The 21,445-nt window shown below is 50.2% G+C and overlaps 2 protein-coding genes across 5 annotated transcripts; one reads left to right on the top strand and one right to left on the bottom strand.

Moving 5' to 3' along the window:
• Positions 1–337: 337 nt before the first annotated feature.
• TAFA3 (TAFA chemokine like family member 3) lies at positions 338–16,080 on the bottom strand. Of its 2 annotated transcripts, XM_079131655.1 has the most exons (8): positions 14,960–16,080; positions 10,514–11,172; positions 9,198–9,256; positions 7,601–7,689; positions 7,367–7,482; positions 6,231–6,380; positions 5,291–5,415; positions 338–4,133 (listed from the first exon to the last, which is right to left on the bottom strand). In XM_079131655.1, the coding sequence occupies exons 5-8, from the start codon at positions 7,479–7,481 to the stop codon at positions 4,122–4,124; spliced, it is 402 nt and encodes a 133-aa protein (XP_078987781.1). In that variant the 5' UTR covers position 7,482; positions 7,601–7,689; positions 9,198–9,256; positions 10,514–11,172; positions 14,960–16,080; the 3' UTR covers positions 338–4,121. The 2 variants fall into 2 exon arrangements, 1 of the variants encoding a protein (XP_078987781.1); XR_013762517.1 differs by lacking the exons at positions 338–4,133; positions 5,291–5,415; positions 6,231–6,380; positions 7,367–7,482 and having other exon boundaries at positions 7,596–7,689; positions 10,514–11,061.
• PPM1J (protein phosphatase, Mg2+/Mn2+ dependent 1J) lies at positions 14,391–20,113 on the top strand. 3 transcript variants are annotated; one of them, XM_079131618.1, is made up of 10 exons: positions 14,393–14,760; positions 16,088–16,202; positions 16,675–16,962; positions 17,254–17,372; positions 17,834–17,918; positions 18,725–18,843; positions 19,045–19,108; positions 19,268–19,375; positions 19,519–19,670; positions 19,804–20,113. In XM_079131618.1, exons 1-10 carry the CDS (start codon positions 14,435–14,437, stop codon positions 19,949–19,951), a joined length of 1,524 nt encoding a protein of 507 aa, XP_078987744.1. In that variant the 5' UTR covers positions 14,393–14,434; the 3' UTR covers positions 19,952–20,113. The 3 variants fall into 3 exon arrangements, with proteins under 3 accessions (XP_078987745.1, XP_078987746.1, XP_078987744.1); XM_079131619.1 differs by lacking the exon at positions 17,834–17,918 and having other exon boundaries at positions 14,391–14,760; positions 18,664–18,843; XM_079131620.1 differs by lacking the exons at positions 17,254–17,372; positions 17,834–17,918 and having other exon boundaries at positions 14,392–14,760.
• The last annotated feature ends 1,332 nt before the right edge of the window (positions 20,114–21,445 follow it).

Below are 21,445 nucleotides of genomic sequence, written 5' to 3'. Positions count from 1 at the left end.
CTTGATGTCTTCAATTCTTTGTCAGATATCACAAGTGGCAATGGAAGGGAATAAAGGGAAGACAAGCACACACAAGGTCAAACAAATAGGCTTCCAAATGCAGGAATACAAATGCAGTCTCATTTTCCAGATTGGAAAGGTGTGCATACTAAGAAAGCTTCAATAAAAACACTAGCAGGCATTGGCAAAACTTTTCTATAAAGGATCAGATTATTATTTAGGTTTTTTTTGGGGGTGGGGCATATGGTCTCTTTAAAAAAATTCAACTCTGCTGTTATAACACAAAAGTAGTCATAGGCAATAATAAGCAAATAAACATGATTTGTTTTAATAAAACTTTATTAACAAGAAAAGGTAGCCCATAGAGTTTCATTTACAGACCCCTGTAGCAGAGTGTAAGAACCTAGAAGCCATCAGGGCTGGCTTCACAGGTTTGTCAGGGGTTGACAGGGACTCCATTCTATTTCTTCCAGAAAAGGCAAAAATCAATTATCTCTGAGGCGGCATTAGTTTTGTTTTATCTTGTTCTGTGCACTAGTGCTTTGAAGTTCTGGTGGAGTGGTGCAGTACTGGGATTGAACACAGGGGCACTTTAACACCGTTACATTCACACCCCTTTTCATTGTTTATTTTGAGACAGGGTCTTGTTAAGTTGCCCAGGTCGGCCTTAAACTTAAGATCCTCCTGCCTCCCCTTTCTCTAGGATTACATGTGTGCACCACTGTACTCGGCTCCTTCTTCCTTCTTTCTGTGTGTATATCTCTAAATGTTTCCATTCTTCTTCTGTCCTCTTGTACTCACAGGGTTGAGAATCTTTCACATTAAGTATTCTCCTTCTCCTCCTTTCTTCTTCACTGGAGATTGAACCCAGGGGCGCTTAACCACTGAGCCACATCCCTCGCCTATTTTATATTTTATTCAGAAACAGGGTCTAAGTTACTTAGGGCCTCACTAAATTGCTGAGGCTGGCTTTGAACTTGCTATTCTCCTGCCTCAACCTCCTGAGCTGCTGGGATTATAGGTGTGCACCACAGGCACCAGGCTTCACATTCATTCTTGCTAAAATCCTGGCTATTTTCCAGGCCTCTCATCAGTTTTGGGGTAAGATGTGATGTGCAGTAATGGCAAGAACCCTTCTTCTGGGTGGGTCACTGGGCAGAACATGCCACCAGTCTGCTATGTAACTTCAGAAAATTACCTAAGCTCTCCAAGCCACCCTTTCCTTATTTATCAAATGAGGGAGCTAACTAACTGACCTCTAAAATCCCTTCTAGCTGTGAGCTTGTGGTTTTAGGAAGCTACAGCATCAACTCTGTGCAATTGTCTAGGGCCATTAATTAAGATGTCACTCACAGACCTTAAGGAAACTGCCAGGAGGCAACAGAAATCCGCTACGTGATCTGTAACTAGCAACCTTCCTAAAGCTGTCACAGCTGATGCCTGTGAATGCAGAGGATATGAGAGGCCAGCACACTAAAGAGAGAAGAGGAAGACAATAACGCCAGGGAAACTGATTTACATTTCTAGGCTGTCACTGTACAGCTACAAAATGCACACAAATATTAACTTAGCTGGAAACAAGATCCCAGGAAGTTACTATTGGGAAGAGGGACACCTCCCTTTCTCCATCAGATTCTCTTAAGTGGGGCTATTCTGGCCATGCGAAGGATACCTTTCAAAGCCCTCCAAATAAATATATGAATAGGTTTGGAGGAAAGGAGGCCCTGAAGAGTTAATAAAATAAACTGGCAGATTCTAGCCTGTGTCAAAGGAAAGAGGTCTCCTCTGAAGCAGGGGTGAGGGAGGCCAGGGAAGGTAGGAGAATGAGGTTGGCCAGTGCATGAGGTGGTAGTGGATTATGATGAGCAGGGGCCTGGAGCCCTGTCCCTCCCTCCTGAACACAGTCTTGAGGGTGGGGAAGGAATGGAGGAGCCCACATCCTGACCTCCAGAAAAGCAGGCTTTTATTGTCTGACTCTGCTAAAGTTGCCTCACTTGTAGTCTAAATAATTAACTTACCCATCTCTAAAGCAGCATTTACAGAGAAGCAAAACCTGCCCCTGCCCTCAAGTTCAGGTTTCCACCAAACCCAGGATTGGCCAGAGGCTGGGGAGCCATCCCAAGCTGCAGATGTGGCCTGACTTCAGAGGTTCAACTGGGGTTAGTAACCTTTGGAAAAAGGCCAAGAGTTGGTTTTTGTACTTGAGTTAATGGTTTTTTGCAATTTTGAAAGTTTTTTTTTTTTTTAACCAAATATCACAAACAACAAAAACAAAGGATGTCCAACAGAGATTTATGGGGTCTGCAAAGCCTAAAATATTTACTGTCTGGACCTTTCCAGGAGTAGTAGGTTTCAACCTCTTAATCCCTCCTCCCGCTCCATTCTCAGCCTTGAAGGAGGCAACAATGGCTTTGGTTAGCTTCCTGATAACCCCACCAAGCTGTATGCAGATTATAATTGCCAGAGCACTGATATTTACAGTCCAGTGAGAAGCTGGCACCATTGTTCATCCTATTATCAAAAAACAAAAACAAAGACACACACAAAAAAGGAAAAAATTCACTGAGGTGGGGTGAGGGACAGACCAGTCTTGGTTCTACTGTAGAAAGAGGTAGGCAGAGAGGGAGGAACTCAGACTCAGTCCCAAATCATCATCTTATTTGCCTTCTTAAGGATCAGAACGCGGTATCATCCCAATTGGTTTCTGATGACACCCTACTCCCTAAAGCCCTGGTGATCCCCAAGTTCTCTATGGTGCCAGAGGTGTGACTTCAATCCTGGACAAAGGCTCCAGCCTTCCTCCTCAGCAGGTGCCTTTAATGGACAGGGCTCTGGCGAGCCCTACACTCCTCCTCCCAGACTTTCTCCTAGAACTGAACCTCTGAGAGTCTCACAGGCTAAAGACCACAAAAGAGATAGGTCACAGCAGGCAATGGGTATGCCAACTGGGTGTCCCCACTGTAAGTGGGCTGAGTGACCTCTAAGCTGTCTTGGGGCCTGTTTGGAATTTGAGAGACTTAGGGCCTCAAAGTGGAAAAAGTGTCTCCACATCCAAATGTGTGAGGATTCTGGGTTATTGTAGATAGAACAATGAACTTGGTTAAAATGTCTAGTATGTTCCAAGAAAAATGTTGCTACTGCCCAGCCAATTCTTTGCAGGGTAGGGTACTTGAGATCAAATTAACAAGGAAGGCCCAGGTTGGAATCCCAATGTCCACGCTAATGAAAATTTGCAGTCCTTAGAGATTTGAGAGATCAGGTTGTGAGCTCTTGGGATAATCATCTCATCACTCTGGGACTGTTTCCTCTTTGTGTGTGTGTGTGATGTGAGGGATTGAACCCAGAGTCTTGCACATGCTAGGCAAGTGCTCTACCACTAAGCTACACTCACAGCTTTTTATTTTGAGATAGGGTCTTGCTAAATGGCCCAGGTTATCCTTGAACTTGCAATCCTCCCGCCTCAGCCCCCTGAGTTGCTAGGATTACAGGTGTGCACCACCATACCTAGATTTCTTATCTGTTACAATAAGCAAATAAACAGAAACCTGAGGTACTTAGATGAGGCTGTTTCTAAGGACCTGTGCATTCCATACCCAGTGGACAGCTCAAACATGACATGCCTCTACAGATGATTTGCTGGAAAGTCGTCAGGCTTCACCATTGCTTTCGTTCCCCAAGTCAATCCAATCCCATCCAAATGAGATACCACTGGGCTGGCATACGGGAGAGAGCCCGGAAGTGGCTGGAGAGTCACAAATATTTCATCCCCAAACTCCTACCATGCCCACAGCAGGTGGTTCAGAAATCATGGTACCACATACTATAAATGATCTAGATTATCAGTCTTCGATTCCCCAACTCAATGTGATATTCCTTAAGGGCAGGAACTGTGTCTTGGCCTTCTTTGTCTCTAGCAGAGGACAGCCCTCTAGGCATGTGGTTGGAAATCCATTCATATCTGTTTAGCAACTTGACTAAAATCAAGAGAGTTAATGCTGAATTTGACATGGAGCACGTGTCCAGGTGAGTGAATCTCTAAAGTTTCTGGGTGATGTCTGGATGCCATTCTTCAGTCCAGGGCTCAATCAAGCCTCTCCTGTCCAAGCTGTGACCTCCAAGAGCTATCGTGTGACCTAGAGAGCAAACAATAGAGTAAGGTTAGAGAAGGCAAGGTGGATCTATTCCAGTACGCCAGAGACTCCAGGATATGTGGGTCATATTGTTGCTGGTCCCTTGCTCCTAAAGCATTTCTGGCTGGGAAAGTGGCCAGGTGCACCATGCAAACCTAAGTCAGGCACACTTCACCCACTATTTGCTTCCGAGTCACTATACAAATTGCAAGCATGATGATCAGCTTTATGAGCTACAACCCCAAACATATAACATGGTGACAAATGTCACAAGCTCTGTGGTAGGTCTCACTCTCTTCTAGACCTCGGTATACTCAGAATGGCTCTCTCCCTTCCCTGCCTACAGATAAGATGCTTTGTTTTATATCTAGCCAAACTCCCTGCTCTGGCTCCATTTGTTCTGAGCTCTGGGAAAATATTTGCTTTCTTCAGAAACTCTGAGGCTGCCTTTCTTTCTCTTTTTTATTTGTTAGCTTGTCTGCTGTGTGGTAATGGGGACAGAATGCAGAAGGCAGTGCCTTGGCTTGCCCTGCAGTGTCACTCATCTGTATAAATGGTGATGACAAAGAGATGCAACTGATTAACCATGACACACATGGAATCGCTAACAACTTTGATAAAATTTTAATTACCCCTTGTTTCATGGGGCAGGCAACAAACCATGAAAATAATAATCCTCTTGGGTACTGTCACAGCAGACAGAGCAATTGGACTAGAGGAAGGTAGGTATGAACTGTAGAGAGTTTATAATGGTGGGAGTGGGGGGATGGAGTGGAGAGGTGATGGACAGAGCAGCTATTATACCTGAAATTCAGGTAGGAGGAGAGATGCCTCCCTGAATTATCTAGATAATTCCCCCAATTCTCCACTTTGTTATCATAGACCAGATGTTTTCAAGAGGCAAACTTACTCTAGGCAACAAAAAGAAACCGAGGCATATGGAACATCAAAAATCTGCCAGAAAGACACATTGGATTTTGGATCCAGAACCCTAACACCAGAGTCAGATTGTACCTGGGACCACCTGGGGATGCTATTCTCACTGCTCACAGATACCACGTTGGGTCATGCCATCCAGGAACCCCTGGGCTCCTGTGCCCCTCGGCTGCCCCAGGTGAAGGGGGAAGAAGAGGAGTAGAATGAAGTGTCCACCTGGATACCTTGGTGGTTTTGACCTTGTGTCCACTGCTGCAGCTCCATCCTGACAGGTCCGGGAGCACCTTACACTCTTCCCCTGGCAGGCAGGGCTCCATCTGACACCACCACCTCTGCAGGACGATGGAGGCTGTGGGGGCAGGAGGCAGGAGCGCAGCTCTAAGCTCTCTGCGAGCACAGCGTGCAGTCAAGAGGGGGGTCTGCGAATGAGGGACACAGTTCCACACACCCCTGGCATTGAGTTCTGTGTTTCCCTTGTCTTCCCCCTGCTCTGGGCTGCCCAGAGAGGCAGACTGTTGAGGCCCTGGGGCCTAACCCTACCAACTCTAATCCCACAGATCTCAGCATCTCATCAGAGACATGGAGGCAGGTGAAGTTGCCTCTGAGGTAACCGTGTCATTGGCACAGAGGCACAACCTTCAGCTTGTTGTGTGAGCAAGTGTGCACCATGTCAGAGGTTCACAGACCAGGAGGGCACAGGCTGGCATGCGTGCTAGCACAGTGGGTGTGGTTACTCAAATGCCACATAAGCATGAGAAAAGGAGTCTGAGTGGGGAGGTGGGAAAAGGTGGTGTGACGGAACACGCGTGTCCCTGTAAAGGCAGGGCTGGGATGAGAGTGGAGCGAGTGGAAGAGGCTGGGGAAAGAGCAGTAGGTGAAGAAGCCCGGGTCTGAAGGGCTGTGTTCAGCAGAAAACCTGAAGTATGGCTGAACATGTTTGTCTGTGTGGGCCAGGCACATAACAAGAGCTTGCCATATCTATGACACAGAGATGGTCATATCTGCCCTCCCGTCCCCCAGAGGGTGCCCCATCATTTGAGACTCTTATCACCAAAGCCCTAAGATGGGTATGAAATTGAATCCCCAGCAGATGGCAAGGCCCAAACAGACCTCCTTATCTCTCTGCTCAGAGTCCCCCTGACCCAGGCCTGGCTTCTCACTCACCATCCACACAGGAAGGCTTTGCCCGCGTAGTGCCAGCCACCTGGCCAGAAAGGCAGGAGCATTTTACAGTCTGGGAGCGCTCCTCGATGCGGTTCCTGTTGCAGCAGCGGTGAGCAGCAATCACCTCACAGGTGCCCTGCTTTACAAGGACTGATGGGGCCAGCCACACAAGATCAGGCCCCCAGCCCAGGCATGCTCCCCTCCCACCCACCTGCTGGTCCTTGAGCCCCTTCTCCCTGCTTGAGAGAAGGCCTTTCCTTCTTTCTTTCCTTGTGTGTGTGTGTGTGTTGTGTGGGAAGTACAAGGGATTGAACCCAGAAGCCCTGTACCATTGAGCCACACCCCCTGCCCTTTTAATTTTATTGGGAGACAGAGTCTCACTATGTTGCTGAGGCTGGCCTCAAACTTGTGCTCCTCCTACCTCAGCTTCTGGAGTCCCTGGGATTACAGGTGTGCACGTGACTGGGGTAAGGTTACTTAAGAGATTTCCAGGGCTATGGTTATAGCTTAGTGGTGGACCACTTGCCTAACAGCATCAAGTCTGGGTTCGATCCCTAGCATCACACACACATACGCCCACACAGAAAAATCCGATGGCAGGAGAGGGAGAAACAGAAGAAATCTTCCTGTTCCTCCCCAGTGAGGCCACACTCATCACCCTTTGGCAGAACCCGGGCTCAGAGCAGAAGAAAGCTGAAGTCCCACACCAGGCCCCGCCCCCACCTCCCGCTTTCTCAGGGTGAGGGCAAGGGCCCCAGGGCTTACAATGCGTGGGGAGGATCATCCGCTTACATAGGCTTTAGCCATCCCAGAAGGAAAACCCCAGAATTAGGCCAGGAGGCTAGACTTAAGCCCACACCCGAGGGCCTCTCTCCCTGCAGAACACCTTCTGGCCTGGAAGGGACAGAGAGCAGTGGGTCTGCCCAGGCATTCTCCTGTCTGGGATAGCAGAAGGGGGCAGTTGCCTAGGTGATGAATAGAGGAGGAGCCAAAACCCTGAAAGCTATGGATTTTACTCTGCCTCAGAGATCTGATTGCTATGTGGAGCAGGGTGGGGTATTATCCAGTTCTCCAGGTGTCCTGGAAACCTCCTTCCCCGTCCCTGACACTCCCCCCCCCCCCCCCCCCCCCGCAACCTGTGGCAGTTGGAGGCTGCAAGGAAGCAGAGGCCAGGAGGGTCCACAGCCACGTCAGGCACAGTGCCAGCAGCCAGCCGCCTGGGCTCCAGCTCTGCACGGCCCTTTCACTCATCCTGTGGAGAGAAACACACACATTGCATGGCTCCAGGCAGGAGGAGCTCTCCTGGTGCCAGCCCCAGTCACTTCTTTGTGCTCTGCCCGCCGGGAGGCAAGGCTGGGTAAGATGCTCACCTTATCCCCAGGCAGCTTGCAGACTGGCACAACGTCACCGTAGGAAGTGACGGGTGCTACAGGAGAACAGGGGAGCAGGAAGGGAGAGCCTGTGGAGGAGATGGCATTTAAAAGGGGTCTTAGAGGGGGCTACAGCATGGGAGGAACAAAGAGGCTGGCTCCCACTTTTTTTGAGTTCTTGACCCAGGCATGCTCTTGAATCCTTCATGACTATTCCAAAAAGTAGCTTCGTTATTACCTATTTTGTAGATAAACAAATGGAAGCCTGTACTAAACCCAAACAGCCACCAGTGAAGGACTAGCTAAATATATTGAAGAGACTCTGAACCAATGCAGTCTCTTCCAAACGGCTGTGAAAACACAACAGGGAAGTGCTTTATATAATGATGCATGCAATGATCTCCAATGATAATCCACCGTGAAGGGGAAAAAGCAACATGTGGGATGATGTGTACAAAATGTGTAAAAGAGAGGGATTACCTATGCTGCTTAAATAGGCATAAACAAGCTCTGGAGCCAGGTGTGGTGGCAAGTACCTGTAAATCTCAGCAACTTTGGAGGCTGAGGCAGGATTGCAAGTTGGAGATCAGCCTAGGCAACTTAGTGAGAGCCTGTCTCAAAATAAAATAAAAAGAGCTAAAGAGGTATCCCCTGAGTTCTATCACTAGTACCGCAAAAATAAATAAATAAATACATAACCATAAAACAAAACAAAAATGCCAAAAAGTTAGCTATGGAAAATGTACACTGGAATAACCCATTAAGAAGGGAAACTGGTTGGTTGAGAAGGATGACTTATTTTTCTCCCAATTTCTTTTTTACACTTTCTGGTTTTTTGTACCAGGGACTGAAGTACTTAACCCTGAGCCACATCCCCCTGGTCCTTTTTTACTTATTTATTTATTCTGAGACAGGGTCTCACAAAATTGCTTAAGACCTTGTTAAGTTGCTGAAGATGACCTCCGACTTGCATCCTCCTGCCTCAGCCTCCAGAGTTGCTGGGATAATAGGTGGGCACCACCACTCCCTGCTCTTTGACTTTTTGAGTTTCAAACCTGGGGAATGTAGTGACCATTTAATTTAAACAAAATTTAAATTTAAAAAGGAAAAATGAAAACAAGGCTAATGGAAGTCCAATGATTTGGCCATGGTCAGGCAGCATGTGGGTGGCAGGGGTCAGAGTCCAGCAACCTTCCCTATGCCCTCTATACCACCTTGCTTCTGCACCACACTCTTCCCCTTTTCTTCCTCCTCCTTCAGCCTTGGTGGTTCAAGCTCCCAAATGTGTTCCAGAGGGTGGGCTAGAAATGGAGGGAATTCCAGGGGGGAAGTAGAGGCCCCAAATGACTGGGAGCTGCCCAGTCCTAGAAGAGACTGCAAAAGCAGTCTCAGGAGGCAGCAGGGTCTCAAGCTCAGGGATAGACCTGGGTCAGTGCCTCTGTTGCTCAGCTAGCCCCTTGGGTCACTGCTGAGTTCCCTCAAGTGCCAGCATAGTTCTGGGAGTCCACCAAATGCCAGGACCCAGCTGCTCTCTTAGGATAGAATGCCTGATCTCTGTCCACCCCCACTTCAAATCTTCAACTTTTTCCTCACTTACCTCTTGTTGGGGTCTTTCAGCCTCAGTCTGCTCAGCTGCTGGTCTCAGACTCACTCCTCCTAGAGAAGTAGGAAAGATTTCAGTGAGTTGTGAGGTCCAGAGGGAGCCCAGTTCCCAGTGGGGGGTAAAGGAAAGCTTGGGAGAAGGCAAGGGGGTGGGCTGGCCAAAGTCCAATTCTGAAGCCGTTCCAGTCAGGGACAGAGTCTCTCCCTCTGCCCTGGAAATGTGCAGGGGCCCTCACAGAGTCAGGATGAGCCTGGGACCAGAGGCCAGGGAACTTCAATGTCACAGGAGTGACATTGAATCAGCACTGTCATCTCTCTGATCTTGGGACAGAGCTGAGGATCAGGGGAGGGTTCTGAGCAGCATCTACCAGATTCTTGCTGGAAGAGACCTTTGGGGAAGATTCCTGAGCCCTGAATCCTCTTTGTCTCCACCACCAATGCCCCATGGCACTTGCTTCCTGGACTTACATATAGCTGGCTCAATTCTGCCACTGTCACCCCCATTCTCACCCCATAGAGTTAGAATGGGGTGTGCCAGGTCTCTGAGCCACAGAGGCCATAGCTCCCAACACCTTCTTGGTTCTTCCTAAGTGTTCCTCCTTCTTCAGTCTCTTAGCTAAGGGAGGTAGGAGTGAAACACAGGATGGTGAGGCCCAGGAAAAACAAGAACCCTGCCTCCTAGCTCCCAGCAACAAGGGGCCTACAAGAGGGAATGAGGGTAGTAGGAGGTGGTAGTAATACCCTGGAGATAGTTTTGCCCCCAGCTGTCTGGGTGTCCCTCTTTCCTGAGCAGGTCTCTTTCTGACCCTATCAGGAAATCTCATCTTGACTATTACAAATGCAACTTCTCCCAGGTGAGAGGTCCCGGGGATTGAACTCAGGACCTCACACTTTAGGCAAGAGCGCTACTACTGAACTACTGCTCAGCCTGCCTCAGGTGATCCTATTTCTGAGCTTCCACACCTTCCAATCCCACTCAACCGTCTCTCTTGTGAACCCCAAGACTCAAAAGACCTGGGGGAGGGGAGAGGATTTAGGTCCAGGATCTCTAGCATTCTATTATTCCTCCCTCAGGGTAAACTGCAGAAAGCTTCTGGGAATTGTTCTTCAACTTCTGTGCTCTTCCTCAGTTTCCCAGACTGTTTTCCCCAAGCTCCAATCCATGCTATGGTGAGACTGAGTGAGCAGCCGGCACGCCAAGGGGTTGAAGAGGTGAACCACAAAAACCTCCAACCTTCCCCAACCTACTCTCTCGCAACTCCAGCGTCTACTCAGTCCTCCAAAATTCTGAGCACTCTCACTGGGACCTACCTGCCCTACAGAGGTCCCAGTGTTAAACCTGCTGGCCTGAGGTCCTCGATGCTTCTAAATCTGGGACCAAGACGCGTGGCGGGCGCGGCCAGCTTGAATACCGTCTAGTCCAGGGCGCTGTCTCTTTCCGTCACCAAGTTGCTGCGCCCCCAGGACAGCGAGGCTCTGGCCAAACCGGCATCGACACGGCGGGTCGGGTTCTGGGCACCGGGGAACTCTGGGCCCGACCCCGACAGCCCTGCGGAGCTCAGTCGGATGCTCTCCGAGCCTCCTGCCTGCAGGCAAGGGAGCTCGCTGCCGCCGCCGCAGCCTCGGCGCCGGGTGCCGCCCCCGCTCCTTCAGCCCTGCGCCAGCACCGCCGCCTCCTCGGGACAGCGCGGGGCGCTCGGAGGGGCTAGCGGGCACGGCCGGCAGGCAGCGGCCCCTGGCGGTCCACGGCAAGAGAAGGGAGGAACCTACAGGTTCAGTCAGATGGACAGCTCGCTGGTGTAGTCCAGGATAACCCGGAGGAGGTCCTCCAAAACACCGCAGGTCTCCTGGCGCTAGTCCTGTGGTTCAGGGGAAGGAGATGATGCTCGGGATGTGAAGTGCGGGGGGCTGGAAGTGAGGAAGTCATTGCCCAGAGCTGTAGGGTTTCTTCAGCTTTGAAGATTCTAAAACTGCATTATCCAACTGGGTAGTCGCTAGCCACATATTATTTAGATTTAAACTCATTAAAACTTTACTTAGCACTCAAGTGCTATTTAAAGTGTCCAGTAGCCCCAAGAAATTAGGGACAACTGTATCAGGCAGAGCAGATATAGAACATTTCCATGGTTGCCCAAAGGTGTTCCTGGCCCTCCCCCTACTAGGGCTTGATCTCAGGGGCCCTCTATTGAGTTACATCCCTGATCCTTTTTATTTTTTTATTTTAAGACAAGGTCCTTTTTTTGGGGGGGGGGTATATATAGTGTTGTTTTTAGATATACATGACAGCAGGGTGTATAGAAGAGGCCTTGCTAAATTGCCAAGACTTGTGATCCTCCTGCCTCAGCCTCTGGAGTCAGCAGGATTACAAACAGTCACCATCAGACCCAGCCACGAAGTTCTTTTCAGCAGTACTCTCCTAGATTGATATCTGGAAGGCAATAGTAAATATTACTACCCCAGAAATGGTGCCCTTAGTGCCAGGAACAAGGGTGGTAATAGGCTGGTGAATGGTCCCTATGGATGATGGGTGTGAGTCTCAACTTGGGAACCAAATTCTGGGACCCAGTGTCTGCATCAGAAAAATGTAATGTGATGTCCATTACATTTATTTATTTAGGTACTGGGGATTTAACCCAGGGGTGTTTTACCACTGGTACTGGTCCTTTTTTTAAAAATTTTAAACAGGGTCTCATTAAGTTACTTATGGCCTTACTAAATTGCTAGGGCTGGCCTCAAACTTGCCAATCTTCTTGCCAGTCACTGGCATTACAAACATGCACCACTGTGCCTGGCAATTGTATAATTCTTTATAGGGTTATATTTTGTATGTGAAAAGTATTAAACAAATGAAGGGCATAGGTGTTCTGTGAATTTTTCTCTTCATAGAAAGGACACACCTCTTACTGTAATGGGGCTCTGAGGTTGGGATAATATGGAGGAAAAAGACAAGGAGGAAGAAATGGTAAGTAAACTACCCCTAAAACACTGAATAATAAAAATAACCAGTTCTAGGCCTTGAGCCTACATGTAGACTGGGAGAAAGGGTACTGTCTTGAGGCTATCCAGTTCCCCTCCCTGGCTAAACATTGATCAGTGTCATCAGTCTCAGGCGAGAAAAACATCCTACCAGTTTACTTCTTCCCACCCTGCTACCTTTTTCCTCTTACCTTCTGCCACCTTGGGATGGATAGGGGTGATGACCTCCTTACCAGGTCTGGGGCAGTCTGAGGATGGAGGAGTTGTGATGGTGCCGGGAATAGGTGAATGGCTCAGGGAGATGAAGGTCCTAGGGTTTGGGTTGGGCTGGGGTGTTTTTCAGCAGCCCAAGGAAGCCTCTGACTTCCCTGGTGATCATCTGGTGCAGAAGCAAGGGGTCTCCAGGCCCTAGCTCTGTGGCCTATTTTTGCAGCCACTGCAAAATGCTGGGAAGAGCAGGGAATAAGGAGCTGTGTGACACTGAGAAGTGATAAGTAAACTGTCCCAGAAACACTGAATAATAAAAATAGCCAGGAGACATATTTTTCCTCAGTCTTTGACTTGCCAGTGATGTTATGCCATTTATCAGAGAGCTGGCTCCAGTTTTTCTCAAACAGGAGGGGAACACCCATAACAAGCAACAGTGTTTTCTTCGTCCCTGTCTTTGCTGCTCTATGTGTTTTGGGGTCTGATGTTTTTTCCCTCTTATGACTTAATTTTCCCTTGCTCTCTGCCCAAAGCTCAGGCATAATTGCAGCAAGTCCATATGCCTGTATGACCATTGTAGAATTTTTATTTGGAAGCTGCTAGGAAAGTCACCCCTTTTGGGAGCACAGTTTAGCCTGGGGGACAGAGTAGCCTGGGGGACAGTTTAGCCTGGGGGTCAGTAAGCACCCAGTGGACAGAGCTCAGAGGTGGTGTCCCAACCATGAACTGGATTCCAGTGACCTGTGATGGTTACCCCAACTTGCATTATGACCACAGAGGCCTTGGCCTCATTTGAACTGTGTTGGGTGGTGTTTCTGGGGCCTAGAATGATCTATTCCCTGACACCATGTTCAGGAATAGAGCTCTTCCCAGGTCAGGTCAGTACCACACTCCCCAAGAGGCAGAAGGTAGAAAGAACAAGCATCTATCCTCCCTGGTGCAAGAGGGCTTTTTAAGCTGCCCAAGCAGGCGCTTAACATGGCCTCTGTCTCCCCCTGGCGTCAGAAAACTTGCTTAGCATCCGGGGACACAGCTTCTGCGAGGAGGATTGCAGCGGAGGAACCCCATTCCTCCAACTGCCATCATCATCTTCCTAACTTTCCCTCCCTGACTGAAAGAAATCATCGGGGTTCTTAAGTCAGAATCGGGTTTTGGTGTCAGGAGACTGACGTGGGTGTGAATCTCTCAATGGCTGTATGACGTCTCCGGGCACGTCCTGTCTCATTCGTAAAACTGGTGTGCGGTATAAGTGATCAAATGTACAGAATGTGCTTTGAAAAAGGCCTACTGTCCAGGAGGTCCTCCATAAACGGTATTTAATTATTATTTTATGTTGTTATCCTTACTAACTGGTGAAAGTCTAAATGTGGGTGCAGAGGAAAGGTTCTGGGAAAGTAAGTGGGGTGTGAGTGGCAACCGCTTTTCCGCACGTGGAAGTGGCTTTCAAAGATAACAGTACCGTCAAGAGTCCAGGAATTTACCTAGGCTCTCTGATTCAAGGGGGTCGGCTGTGACTTGCATGGTTACCATTGCCTTCACCCAGCACCAGCTCGCTGCTCTCACTCTCACCCCAGGAGCTCCAGTCAGAGGTGTTGTCACACCAGCTGTTTCACACCCAGCGGCCCCGAAGCGGCTGATTCGCTCTGAAGTCATCAACTCCGTTGCCCTGCAGGCAATCACCAACCCGAACCAGGAGCGGGAAGACGGCCTCCCCCACCCTCGTCACAATAGGGAAGGTCTAGCTGATGTCTATCCTACAGCACGACTGAAATACAATTTCCTTCTCTCAGACTCCCTCTCACAGCGAACCCTTCTCCTGAAAAACTGCGGCGGGACGAAGCCGGAATGAGGCGGAGAAGATGCGGGGAGCAGGTGGGACGGTTCCCGGGGTGGCCTACAGCTAGGGGAAGTTTTGCCCCCCACCGGCCCAACCGGCTGGGAGCCAATGGCCTGAAAGGGCCAACTAGAGCGAGCACCGCCCACGCCGAGCCCTAGGGGCGGGGCCTGAGTGGGGCGGGGCCACGGCCGAGGGCGGGGCAGGGAGGCAGCATGCTAAACCGGGTGCGCTCGGCGGTGGCGCACCTGGTGAGCTCCGGGGGCGCTTCACCTCCGCGCCCCAAATCCCCGGACCTGACCAATGCTACCTCGGCGCCACCGGCCGCCGCTCCAGAAACGCCCAAGAGCCCTCCAGCGAGGCCTGGGAGCGGGAGCGGAGCATCCGCGAAGACCGTAGAGGCTCGAGCGAGCTTCTCCAGACCGACCTTTCTGCAGCTGAGTCCCGGGGGTCTGCGACGCGCCGACGACCACGCGGGCCGGGCTGTGCAAAGCCCCCCGGACAGGGGCCGCCGCCTACCCTGGAGCACGGGCTACGCCGAGTGAGCGCCCCCCCACGGGGCACCCAAACCTGGACGGGACTCCCACCCCTCCCCAACTCTACATCCCCACTCCAGGGATGCGTCCCCCGTGCCGCGCTTGGATCCAGGAGCCCCCTTTCCCCCGGACCTTTGCAATCCTGTGGGCTTCGGGCCCCACCCACTCCGGGCCCTCTCTCCAATCGGGTGCAGCCAGACTCACCTTCCTTAGGACCTTGTAACTCGTTGATCGCCCTCACTCTCATCGCCTCAGGACCCCGTTGTCTCCCAGAGCTTAGAGGGTGGAGGGCCGGGCCAAGGATGAGTTGGCCAGTTCTTAGTCGCGGCCCGGCAGTTTAAAGGCTAAGGGACTGCGGGGTGGGGGCGGTTGTTCAAGAAGGAGCGGGGTTCCTTCTAACAGGGAGATAGCGTTTGGAAAGACTCACTCAGCAGCTTCCCAGCCCTAGAGCCCCAGTTCCCTGTCCCTCTTACCGTTCCCCTCCCCCTCCACACCCAGAAATAGCCCAACACCAGAAGGCCGCCGGCCTCCCAGGGCGGGGGAGGGGGCAGCCCACGGCAGCGGGAGGGTACCCTTTGGACGACGTTCTCTCGGAGGGACCTACGGACGCTGGCAGATCAAGGAAATAGACCCCTTGACCCGGGCAGCGGGCGTGCTCCTAGGCTGCGTGTATTTTTAATGCATCTACCGGAAAGCCGAGCCCTGAGGGAGATGGGGACACTGGGATCGCTGAGAGAGGTGGCTGGTGGTCCCGTGGCCCCACCGCCACCGTTTTTAGCTTCCTACAAGGGAAGAGTTTGTGGTTAAGTGGTTCCTGCCCAGTCCAGGTGGGCCTACACTCTACTCTTATTTCAATTCCTCTTTCCGGATCTGAGCTGAAGCACTTCCTCACTGCCAAAAAGAGGCAGAAACTTTTACTGGGTAGTTTTAGGGTGAGGGTGGTGTGCCTGTGAGTTGTGGGGTGCTGGGGACAAAGTACTGGGAGAACTGACTGAGGTTGGAGATGGAATGTAGGGTCTTAGTTAGCAGGGGAACTTCCTATCCCCTTCTTGTCTTCTCTAGCAGAACCCCTGAGGGAGCCTCCTTTGCCAAGAATTGGGGGAACTGAGGCAGGCAGGTGCTACTGTCTACCTTTCTATGAAGTAGGGCCTGCCACCCAGACAGTACTCCTTGTCAGCCCTCCCTGTTCCTTTTCTCTCTGGCCTGGATCCCAGGTGGCTGTGACCTTTCTCAGCTTGGCCAGCAGGCAGGGGAGGATGTGTGTGTCTAGGTGGGGGTTATTCCAGGACCTGATCTAGTGTCCAACCTGATGTGGTCACTCTGGCCTGGCAGGGTCATCAATGCTGGCAAGAGCCGGCACAATGAGGACCAGGCTTGCTGTGAAGTGGTGTATGTGGAAGGACGGAGGAGTGTTACAGGGGCCCCTAGGGAGCCTAACCGAGACCAGGTAAGACCTCAGCCCCCTCTCCTAGACTCCAGAGACACAGACACTTCTCCTTAGGGATTTCAAGCATCTGGTTTTATATCTGAGACCTGGAACAACTGCCTCCTAAGTCACTAGCTTTCTGTGTTTGCCACAGAACCCTTACTTGGCATTGATTCACTAAATTCTGCCATGTCAGATGAATGTTTACTTTTCTACTTCAAATGTAGATGTTTGGGTATTTATGGATAATTTAATTAATCACTGATGCTGATTTTTGTATCTTTTGTCCTCTGAATTTGGCTTTTTTGAGACTTTCTTTTGACACACAGTGTGCCCTGGGTGAATAATTGAATAAATCTAATTTGCCTGTAATGCCAACATTGGACTTGCCTCTCTGATATTTATATGGATGCCTACAGTCTTGTTCTTCTCCCTATACTACACACACACACACACACACAAATTTACTCACCTTCACCTTTTCCTCCACCAGGGACTCTGCTTCTACTATTGGGGCCTGTTTGATGGGCATGCTGGGGGTGGAGCTGCTGAAATGGCCTCCCGGCTCCTGCATCGCCACATCCGGGAGCAACTAAAGGACCTAGTAGAAATACTTCAAGACCCCTCTCCACCTCCCCTCTGCCTCCCATGCACTTCGGGGACCCCAGATTCCTCCGATTCTTCTCACTTGATTGGTTCTCAGTCCTGCTTGTCTTCGCAGAAGGAAGTGACCCATGAAAGCCTGGTAGTAGGGGCCATTGAGAATGCCTTCCAGCTCATGGTGAGTGGGTGGCGTGGGCCAAAGGCTGGCTCAGCAGACACTCTGGCCAACTCTATGTGGAGAGTCAGGTGGCCTCAGGGGCTGACCCTGAGAATCCACAATACCTTTGAAAGCCAGAGAAGAATTTGGTTCTGAGGGGAGGCAGAAGGGACAGTTTCCATGTATTTCACTGCTTTCCAGTGTGGTCTGGCTGGGCCAGATGATTTCTGCAGATGGGAGTGGGGAGGGTGACTCTGTGTCTGCAGACTCTTCTTTCACTCTCCTCCCTCTTGACCCTTCCTCACTTGGCAGGATGAGCAGATGGCTCAGGAGCGGGAGCGGCGTGGTCACCAAGTGGAGGGGGGCTGCTGTGCACTGGTTGTGGTGTACCTGCTAGGCAAGGTGTATGTGGCCAATGCAGGTGACAGCAGGTATGGAAGAGGAGAGCTTGGGCAGGGGCAGCACTTTCTAGGATGGGGAATAAAGAGTGAGGTGGTGGGGGTTAAAAGTCAAAGATTGGACTTGGCATGGTGGCACGTGCCTGTAACCCCAGCAACTCAGGAGGCTGAGGCTGGAGGATCACAAGTTCAGGGTCAACCTCGACAACTTAATAAGACCCTGTCTAAAAACAAAATAAAAAGGGCTGGGGATATAGCTCAGTGGTAAAGCTCTCCTGGGTTCCATCCCCAGTACCATAAAAAAAAAAAAAAAAATTTAAAATCAAAGATTGAAGGGGTTTGGGGGACAATAGATACAAAGAAAGGCCTGAAATATCCACAAGGAGAGGAAAGATGGAGTCCTGGGCAAGGAACCCTAAGTGGAAGGCCTGGTCCCTCTGGAATTATCTATGAAGGGGGCTGAGGAGAGCCAGGCCTTTTCTGTCTCTGGGCAGGGCCATCATTGTCCGGAATGGTGAAATCATTCCAATGTCCCGGGAGTTTACCCCGGAGACTGAGCGCCAGCGTCTTCAGCTGCTTGTAAGTAGGAACCAAACTTCCTACCCCCATTGTTTACTGGTTCTTGTGCCTCTCTGCACCCTGTGTTCCTGAGAACTCTCTCTCACACACATGCACACACACACACACACCACCACCACCACCACCAAACACAGAACACTCCCTACTGGGAGCTTCCTGGGAAGACAGCTGTGTGGACTATGGAGTGCAGGGCTGAGCCCATGGGATAATGCCACAGGAAGGAGGCTGAGCTGGCCTGGATACCCACTGTGGCCCCAGCTGAGGAAGGAAGTAAAGTCAGAGGTGGGGGGAAGGGAACAGCAAAGGCCCCTGGGCCCTGGAACTCGACTGCTTGGTTACTGAATCCTGGTTTGTTTTCTCTGCTAATTGTGTGACCTTTGACAATTCCCTTAACCTCTCTGTACAGCAACAGTTCCTGCCTCGTGGGTTGTGTGAAGAGTAAATGAGTTAATTTGTGTTAATATCAGAATAGCATGTGGCATGTGAACCTTTACTTAAAGGTCTGCTATAATAAATATCTAGCTGGGTATAGTGTTGAACACCTGTAATTCCAGCAACTTGGGATCCTGAGTCAGGAGGAGTACAAGTTCAAAGCCAGCCTCAACAAATTAGCAAGACCCTGTCTCAGAATAAAAAATAAAAAAGGCTGGGGATGTAGCTCAATGATAAAGCACCCCTGGGTTCAATCCCCATTACTACAAAAGAAGAAAAAAAAAAAATTAACATCATCTATGTATTGTACCAGGGTATGCTGTGAGTGTAACGTCCTCTGGCCCTTTGCTCTGTCTGGCCATTCTCAATCCCAGGGCTTCCTGAAACCAGAGCTGCTGGGTGGTGAATTCACCCACCTGGAGTTCCCTCGCAGAGTTCAGCCCAAGGAGCTGGGGCAGAAGATGCTGTACCGGGACCAGAACATGACTGGCTGGTAACACTTCCCTCAGAGCTGGGCTGTTCCCATGGCAACCCCACCAGTCCCTCACCAGTAGCAAGGTGGAAGCTGAAGGCTGGGCCAAGCTGGGAGTTGGGGGATGTGGCCCTTCTAAGGGTTTTCTGTGAGGGTGTGTGACTCCTAGAAGAGAGGGGCTTTGATGCCCAGGTGATGCCTCCTCTACTCCCCCCTCCCCAGGGCCTACAAAAAGATCGAGCTGGAGGACCTCAGGTTTCCTCTGGTCTGTGGGGAGGGCAAAAAGGTAAACTCCATGGTAGAGGTGGGAGAGGGCAGGAGGACCCACCACAACTTGTCTAGGGAGGTGGAGGTTCTACCTGAGGGTAGGTGTGGGAGGGTTCTGTGGTTTCAGAGAGCCCAGCAGAGGACTAAATAGCAGCACCCTCCCCCATGTTTCCCTCAGGCCCGAGTAATGGCCACTATTGGGGTAACCCGGGGATTGGGAGACCACAACCTTAAGGTCTGCAGTTCTACCCTGCCCATCAAGCCTTTCCTCTCCTGCTTCCCTGAGGTGAGTTCTATGGGGGCCCCCTTAACTATACCTTCCCTCTTCTGTGGGTCTCAGGCTGGCTTTCATCCAGGGTCCCTTTATCCCCAAGCTCCCTGTCCAGCAAACTCCACACCTCAATCCTCTCTACACTCTTTCCCCACCAGGTACGAGTATATGACCTGACACAGTATGAGCATTGTCCGGATGATGTGCTAGTCCTGGGAACAGATGGTCTGTGGGATGTCACCAGTGACTGTGAGGTAGCTGCCACTGTGGACAGGGTGCTGTCGGCCTATGAACCCAATGACCCCAGCAGGTAGGGGTTGCATGGCATGATGGTAAGGGGATGGCATTGGCAAAAGGCAAAAGGAAGCAATGCTTGGGAACCCACATGTGGGCCTCTGTATCTATTTTCCCATATACATGAATGTGCACATGTGCTCTGGCAGGTATACAGCTCTGGCCCAAGCTCTGGTCCTGGGGGCCCGGGGCACCCCCCGGGACCGTGGCTGGCGTCTCCCTAACAACAAGCTGGGTTCCGGGGATGACATCTCGGTCTTCGTCATCCCCCTAGGAGGGCCAGGCAGTTACTCCTGAGGGGCTGAGCCCCTCCAACCACCATCCCAGCCTTTCTCCATGCTTACCCCTCTCACAGCCCAAATTCTGAAGTTGTCTCCCTGACCCTTTAGTGACAGTTTAACCAAAAAAGGGATGTCCACTAGATCCAGAATTACAGTTCTTGGCAAATAAACCCAATGGATAAAGGTGTGTGTCTTTATTTGCTTTGATTAGAAACTGGAAGGTAAGGAAAAGTTCTGTGGGGTGATGGAAAAGACACCAGGAGAGTCCCCAACATGAAGTTTTTCTCCAGGTTCTTCTTTCTGCCCTCTCCTTTCCTCACTCCAAACACTTGTCATGAGTGTTCTCAGACATTTCTGTAGCTTCATCCATCTGCTGATGTCTCTTCCAAGTTGGCGTCTCTTCCTAGATCTTTCCTGAGCTTTAGATCCACACATACCAGTCATCTCCCAAACATCTCCATGTAAGCCCACTGGCACTTCACCTCAACACACCTTAATCAGTGTGTGATTTCCCCCATGAACATGTTTCTCCTCCTGCTTCATCATCTTGAAGGGCACCTACTTGGCTGCTCAAGTTAGAAATCTGGAGTTATAACCCTTGGCTTTTATTTTTTCTTCATTATGCTAATCAATCACTAAGGACCATCATGTGCTACGTGATGACAATGGGCTGCATATATGATGATATATACCACATAGCCTTGGTGTGTAGTAGGCTATGCCATCTGTTTGTAAGTACACTCCATGATGTTCATGCAACAATGAAATTGCCTAATGATGCATTTCTCATATCCCCATCGTTATATGATGCATGACTGTATTACTGAATATATACATTTATGTATATATACGTGCGCACGCGCGCGTGTGTGTGTGTGTGTGTGTACCTTTTCCCACTTATCTCCACTCCCACCATCACCTCCTTAGTTCTTCATTATATTAGTTTCCTAACTCCAGCAGCTTCTTGTTGGACCTGAGCAAAATTGACATTCATCTCCTGGGCATGGCGTATAAGATACTTCATGTATGTCTACTGTTTCCTTCTCCAGTCTCATCTTCCATTATCATTACCATCACCACTTTTTGTGGGTTCCCATATCTCTGTGGGCCTGTAGTAGCTTCAACTTATTACTTAAAATATACACATCAGCCTTATTTGAACACTTCAAGTGTTCTTCAGGGCTGGGCATCCCAGAGCTAATGCATTTTCCCTACCCTCCAATAGTGATTACCTCGGGAATGGCTGTGTCTAAGAGTTTTCCATAGGGAATGGAATTAAGAGCAGGGGCTCTGGAGTCCATTGGTTTGAATTTTGGTGCCAGATCCAACACCAACTCTGTAACCTCTCTGAGCCCCCATTTGTTTTCTCAGTAAAATGGAGATAGCAATACTAGGCCATCAGGTTGTTGTAAGGACTAAAGTAGTTAGTGTATTTACAGCCAGGTTCCATAAATGTTAGCTAACATGAAATTGTATTCCTCATTTAGACTGTAAGATATTTGAAGGCATA

The sequence above is a fragment of the Sciurus vulgaris genome (assembly GCF_902686455.1).
Source record: "Sciurus vulgaris genome assembly, chromosome: 1".
In the NCBI taxonomy this organism is placed as follows: domain Eukaryota; kingdom Metazoa; phylum Chordata; class Mammalia; order Rodentia; family Sciuridae; genus Sciurus; species Sciurus vulgaris.
The sequence above is the reverse complement of the archived record's forward strand: the minus strand, read 5'-3'. Positions and strand labels throughout refer to the sequence as shown.

What these genes read in the sequence shown, in the direction of transcription:
- TAFA3 (XM_079131655.1), bottom strand. Translation starts at nt 7,481, where the DNA reads ATGAGTGAAAGGGCCGTGCAGAGCTGGAGCCCAGGCGGCTGGCTGCTG. An exon ending in GCAGCCTCCAACTGCCACAG is followed by an intron (nt 6,381 to 7,366) that starts GTTGCGGGGGGG and finishes TGGCCCCATCAG; the next exon opens with TCCTTGTAAAGCAGGGCACC. An exon ending in AAAGCCTTCCTGTGTGGATG is followed by an intron (nt 5,416 to 6,230) that starts GTGAGTGAGAAG and finishes CTGCCCCCACAG; the next exon opens with CCTCCATCGTCCTGCAGAGG.
- PPM1J (XM_079131618.1), top strand. Translation starts at nt 14,435, where the DNA reads ATGCTAAACCGGGTGCGCTCGGCGGTGGCGCACCTGGTGAGCTCCGGG. An exon ending in GGGAGCCTAACCGAGACCAG is followed by an intron (nt 16,203 to 16,674) that starts GTAAGACCTCAG and finishes TTCCTCCACCAG; the next exon opens with GGACTCTGCTTCTACTATTG. An exon ending in GACCAGAACATGACTGGCTG is followed by an intron (nt 18,844 to 19,044) that starts GTAACACTTCCC and finishes CCCCCTCCCCAG; the next exon opens with GGCCTACAAAAAGATCGAGC.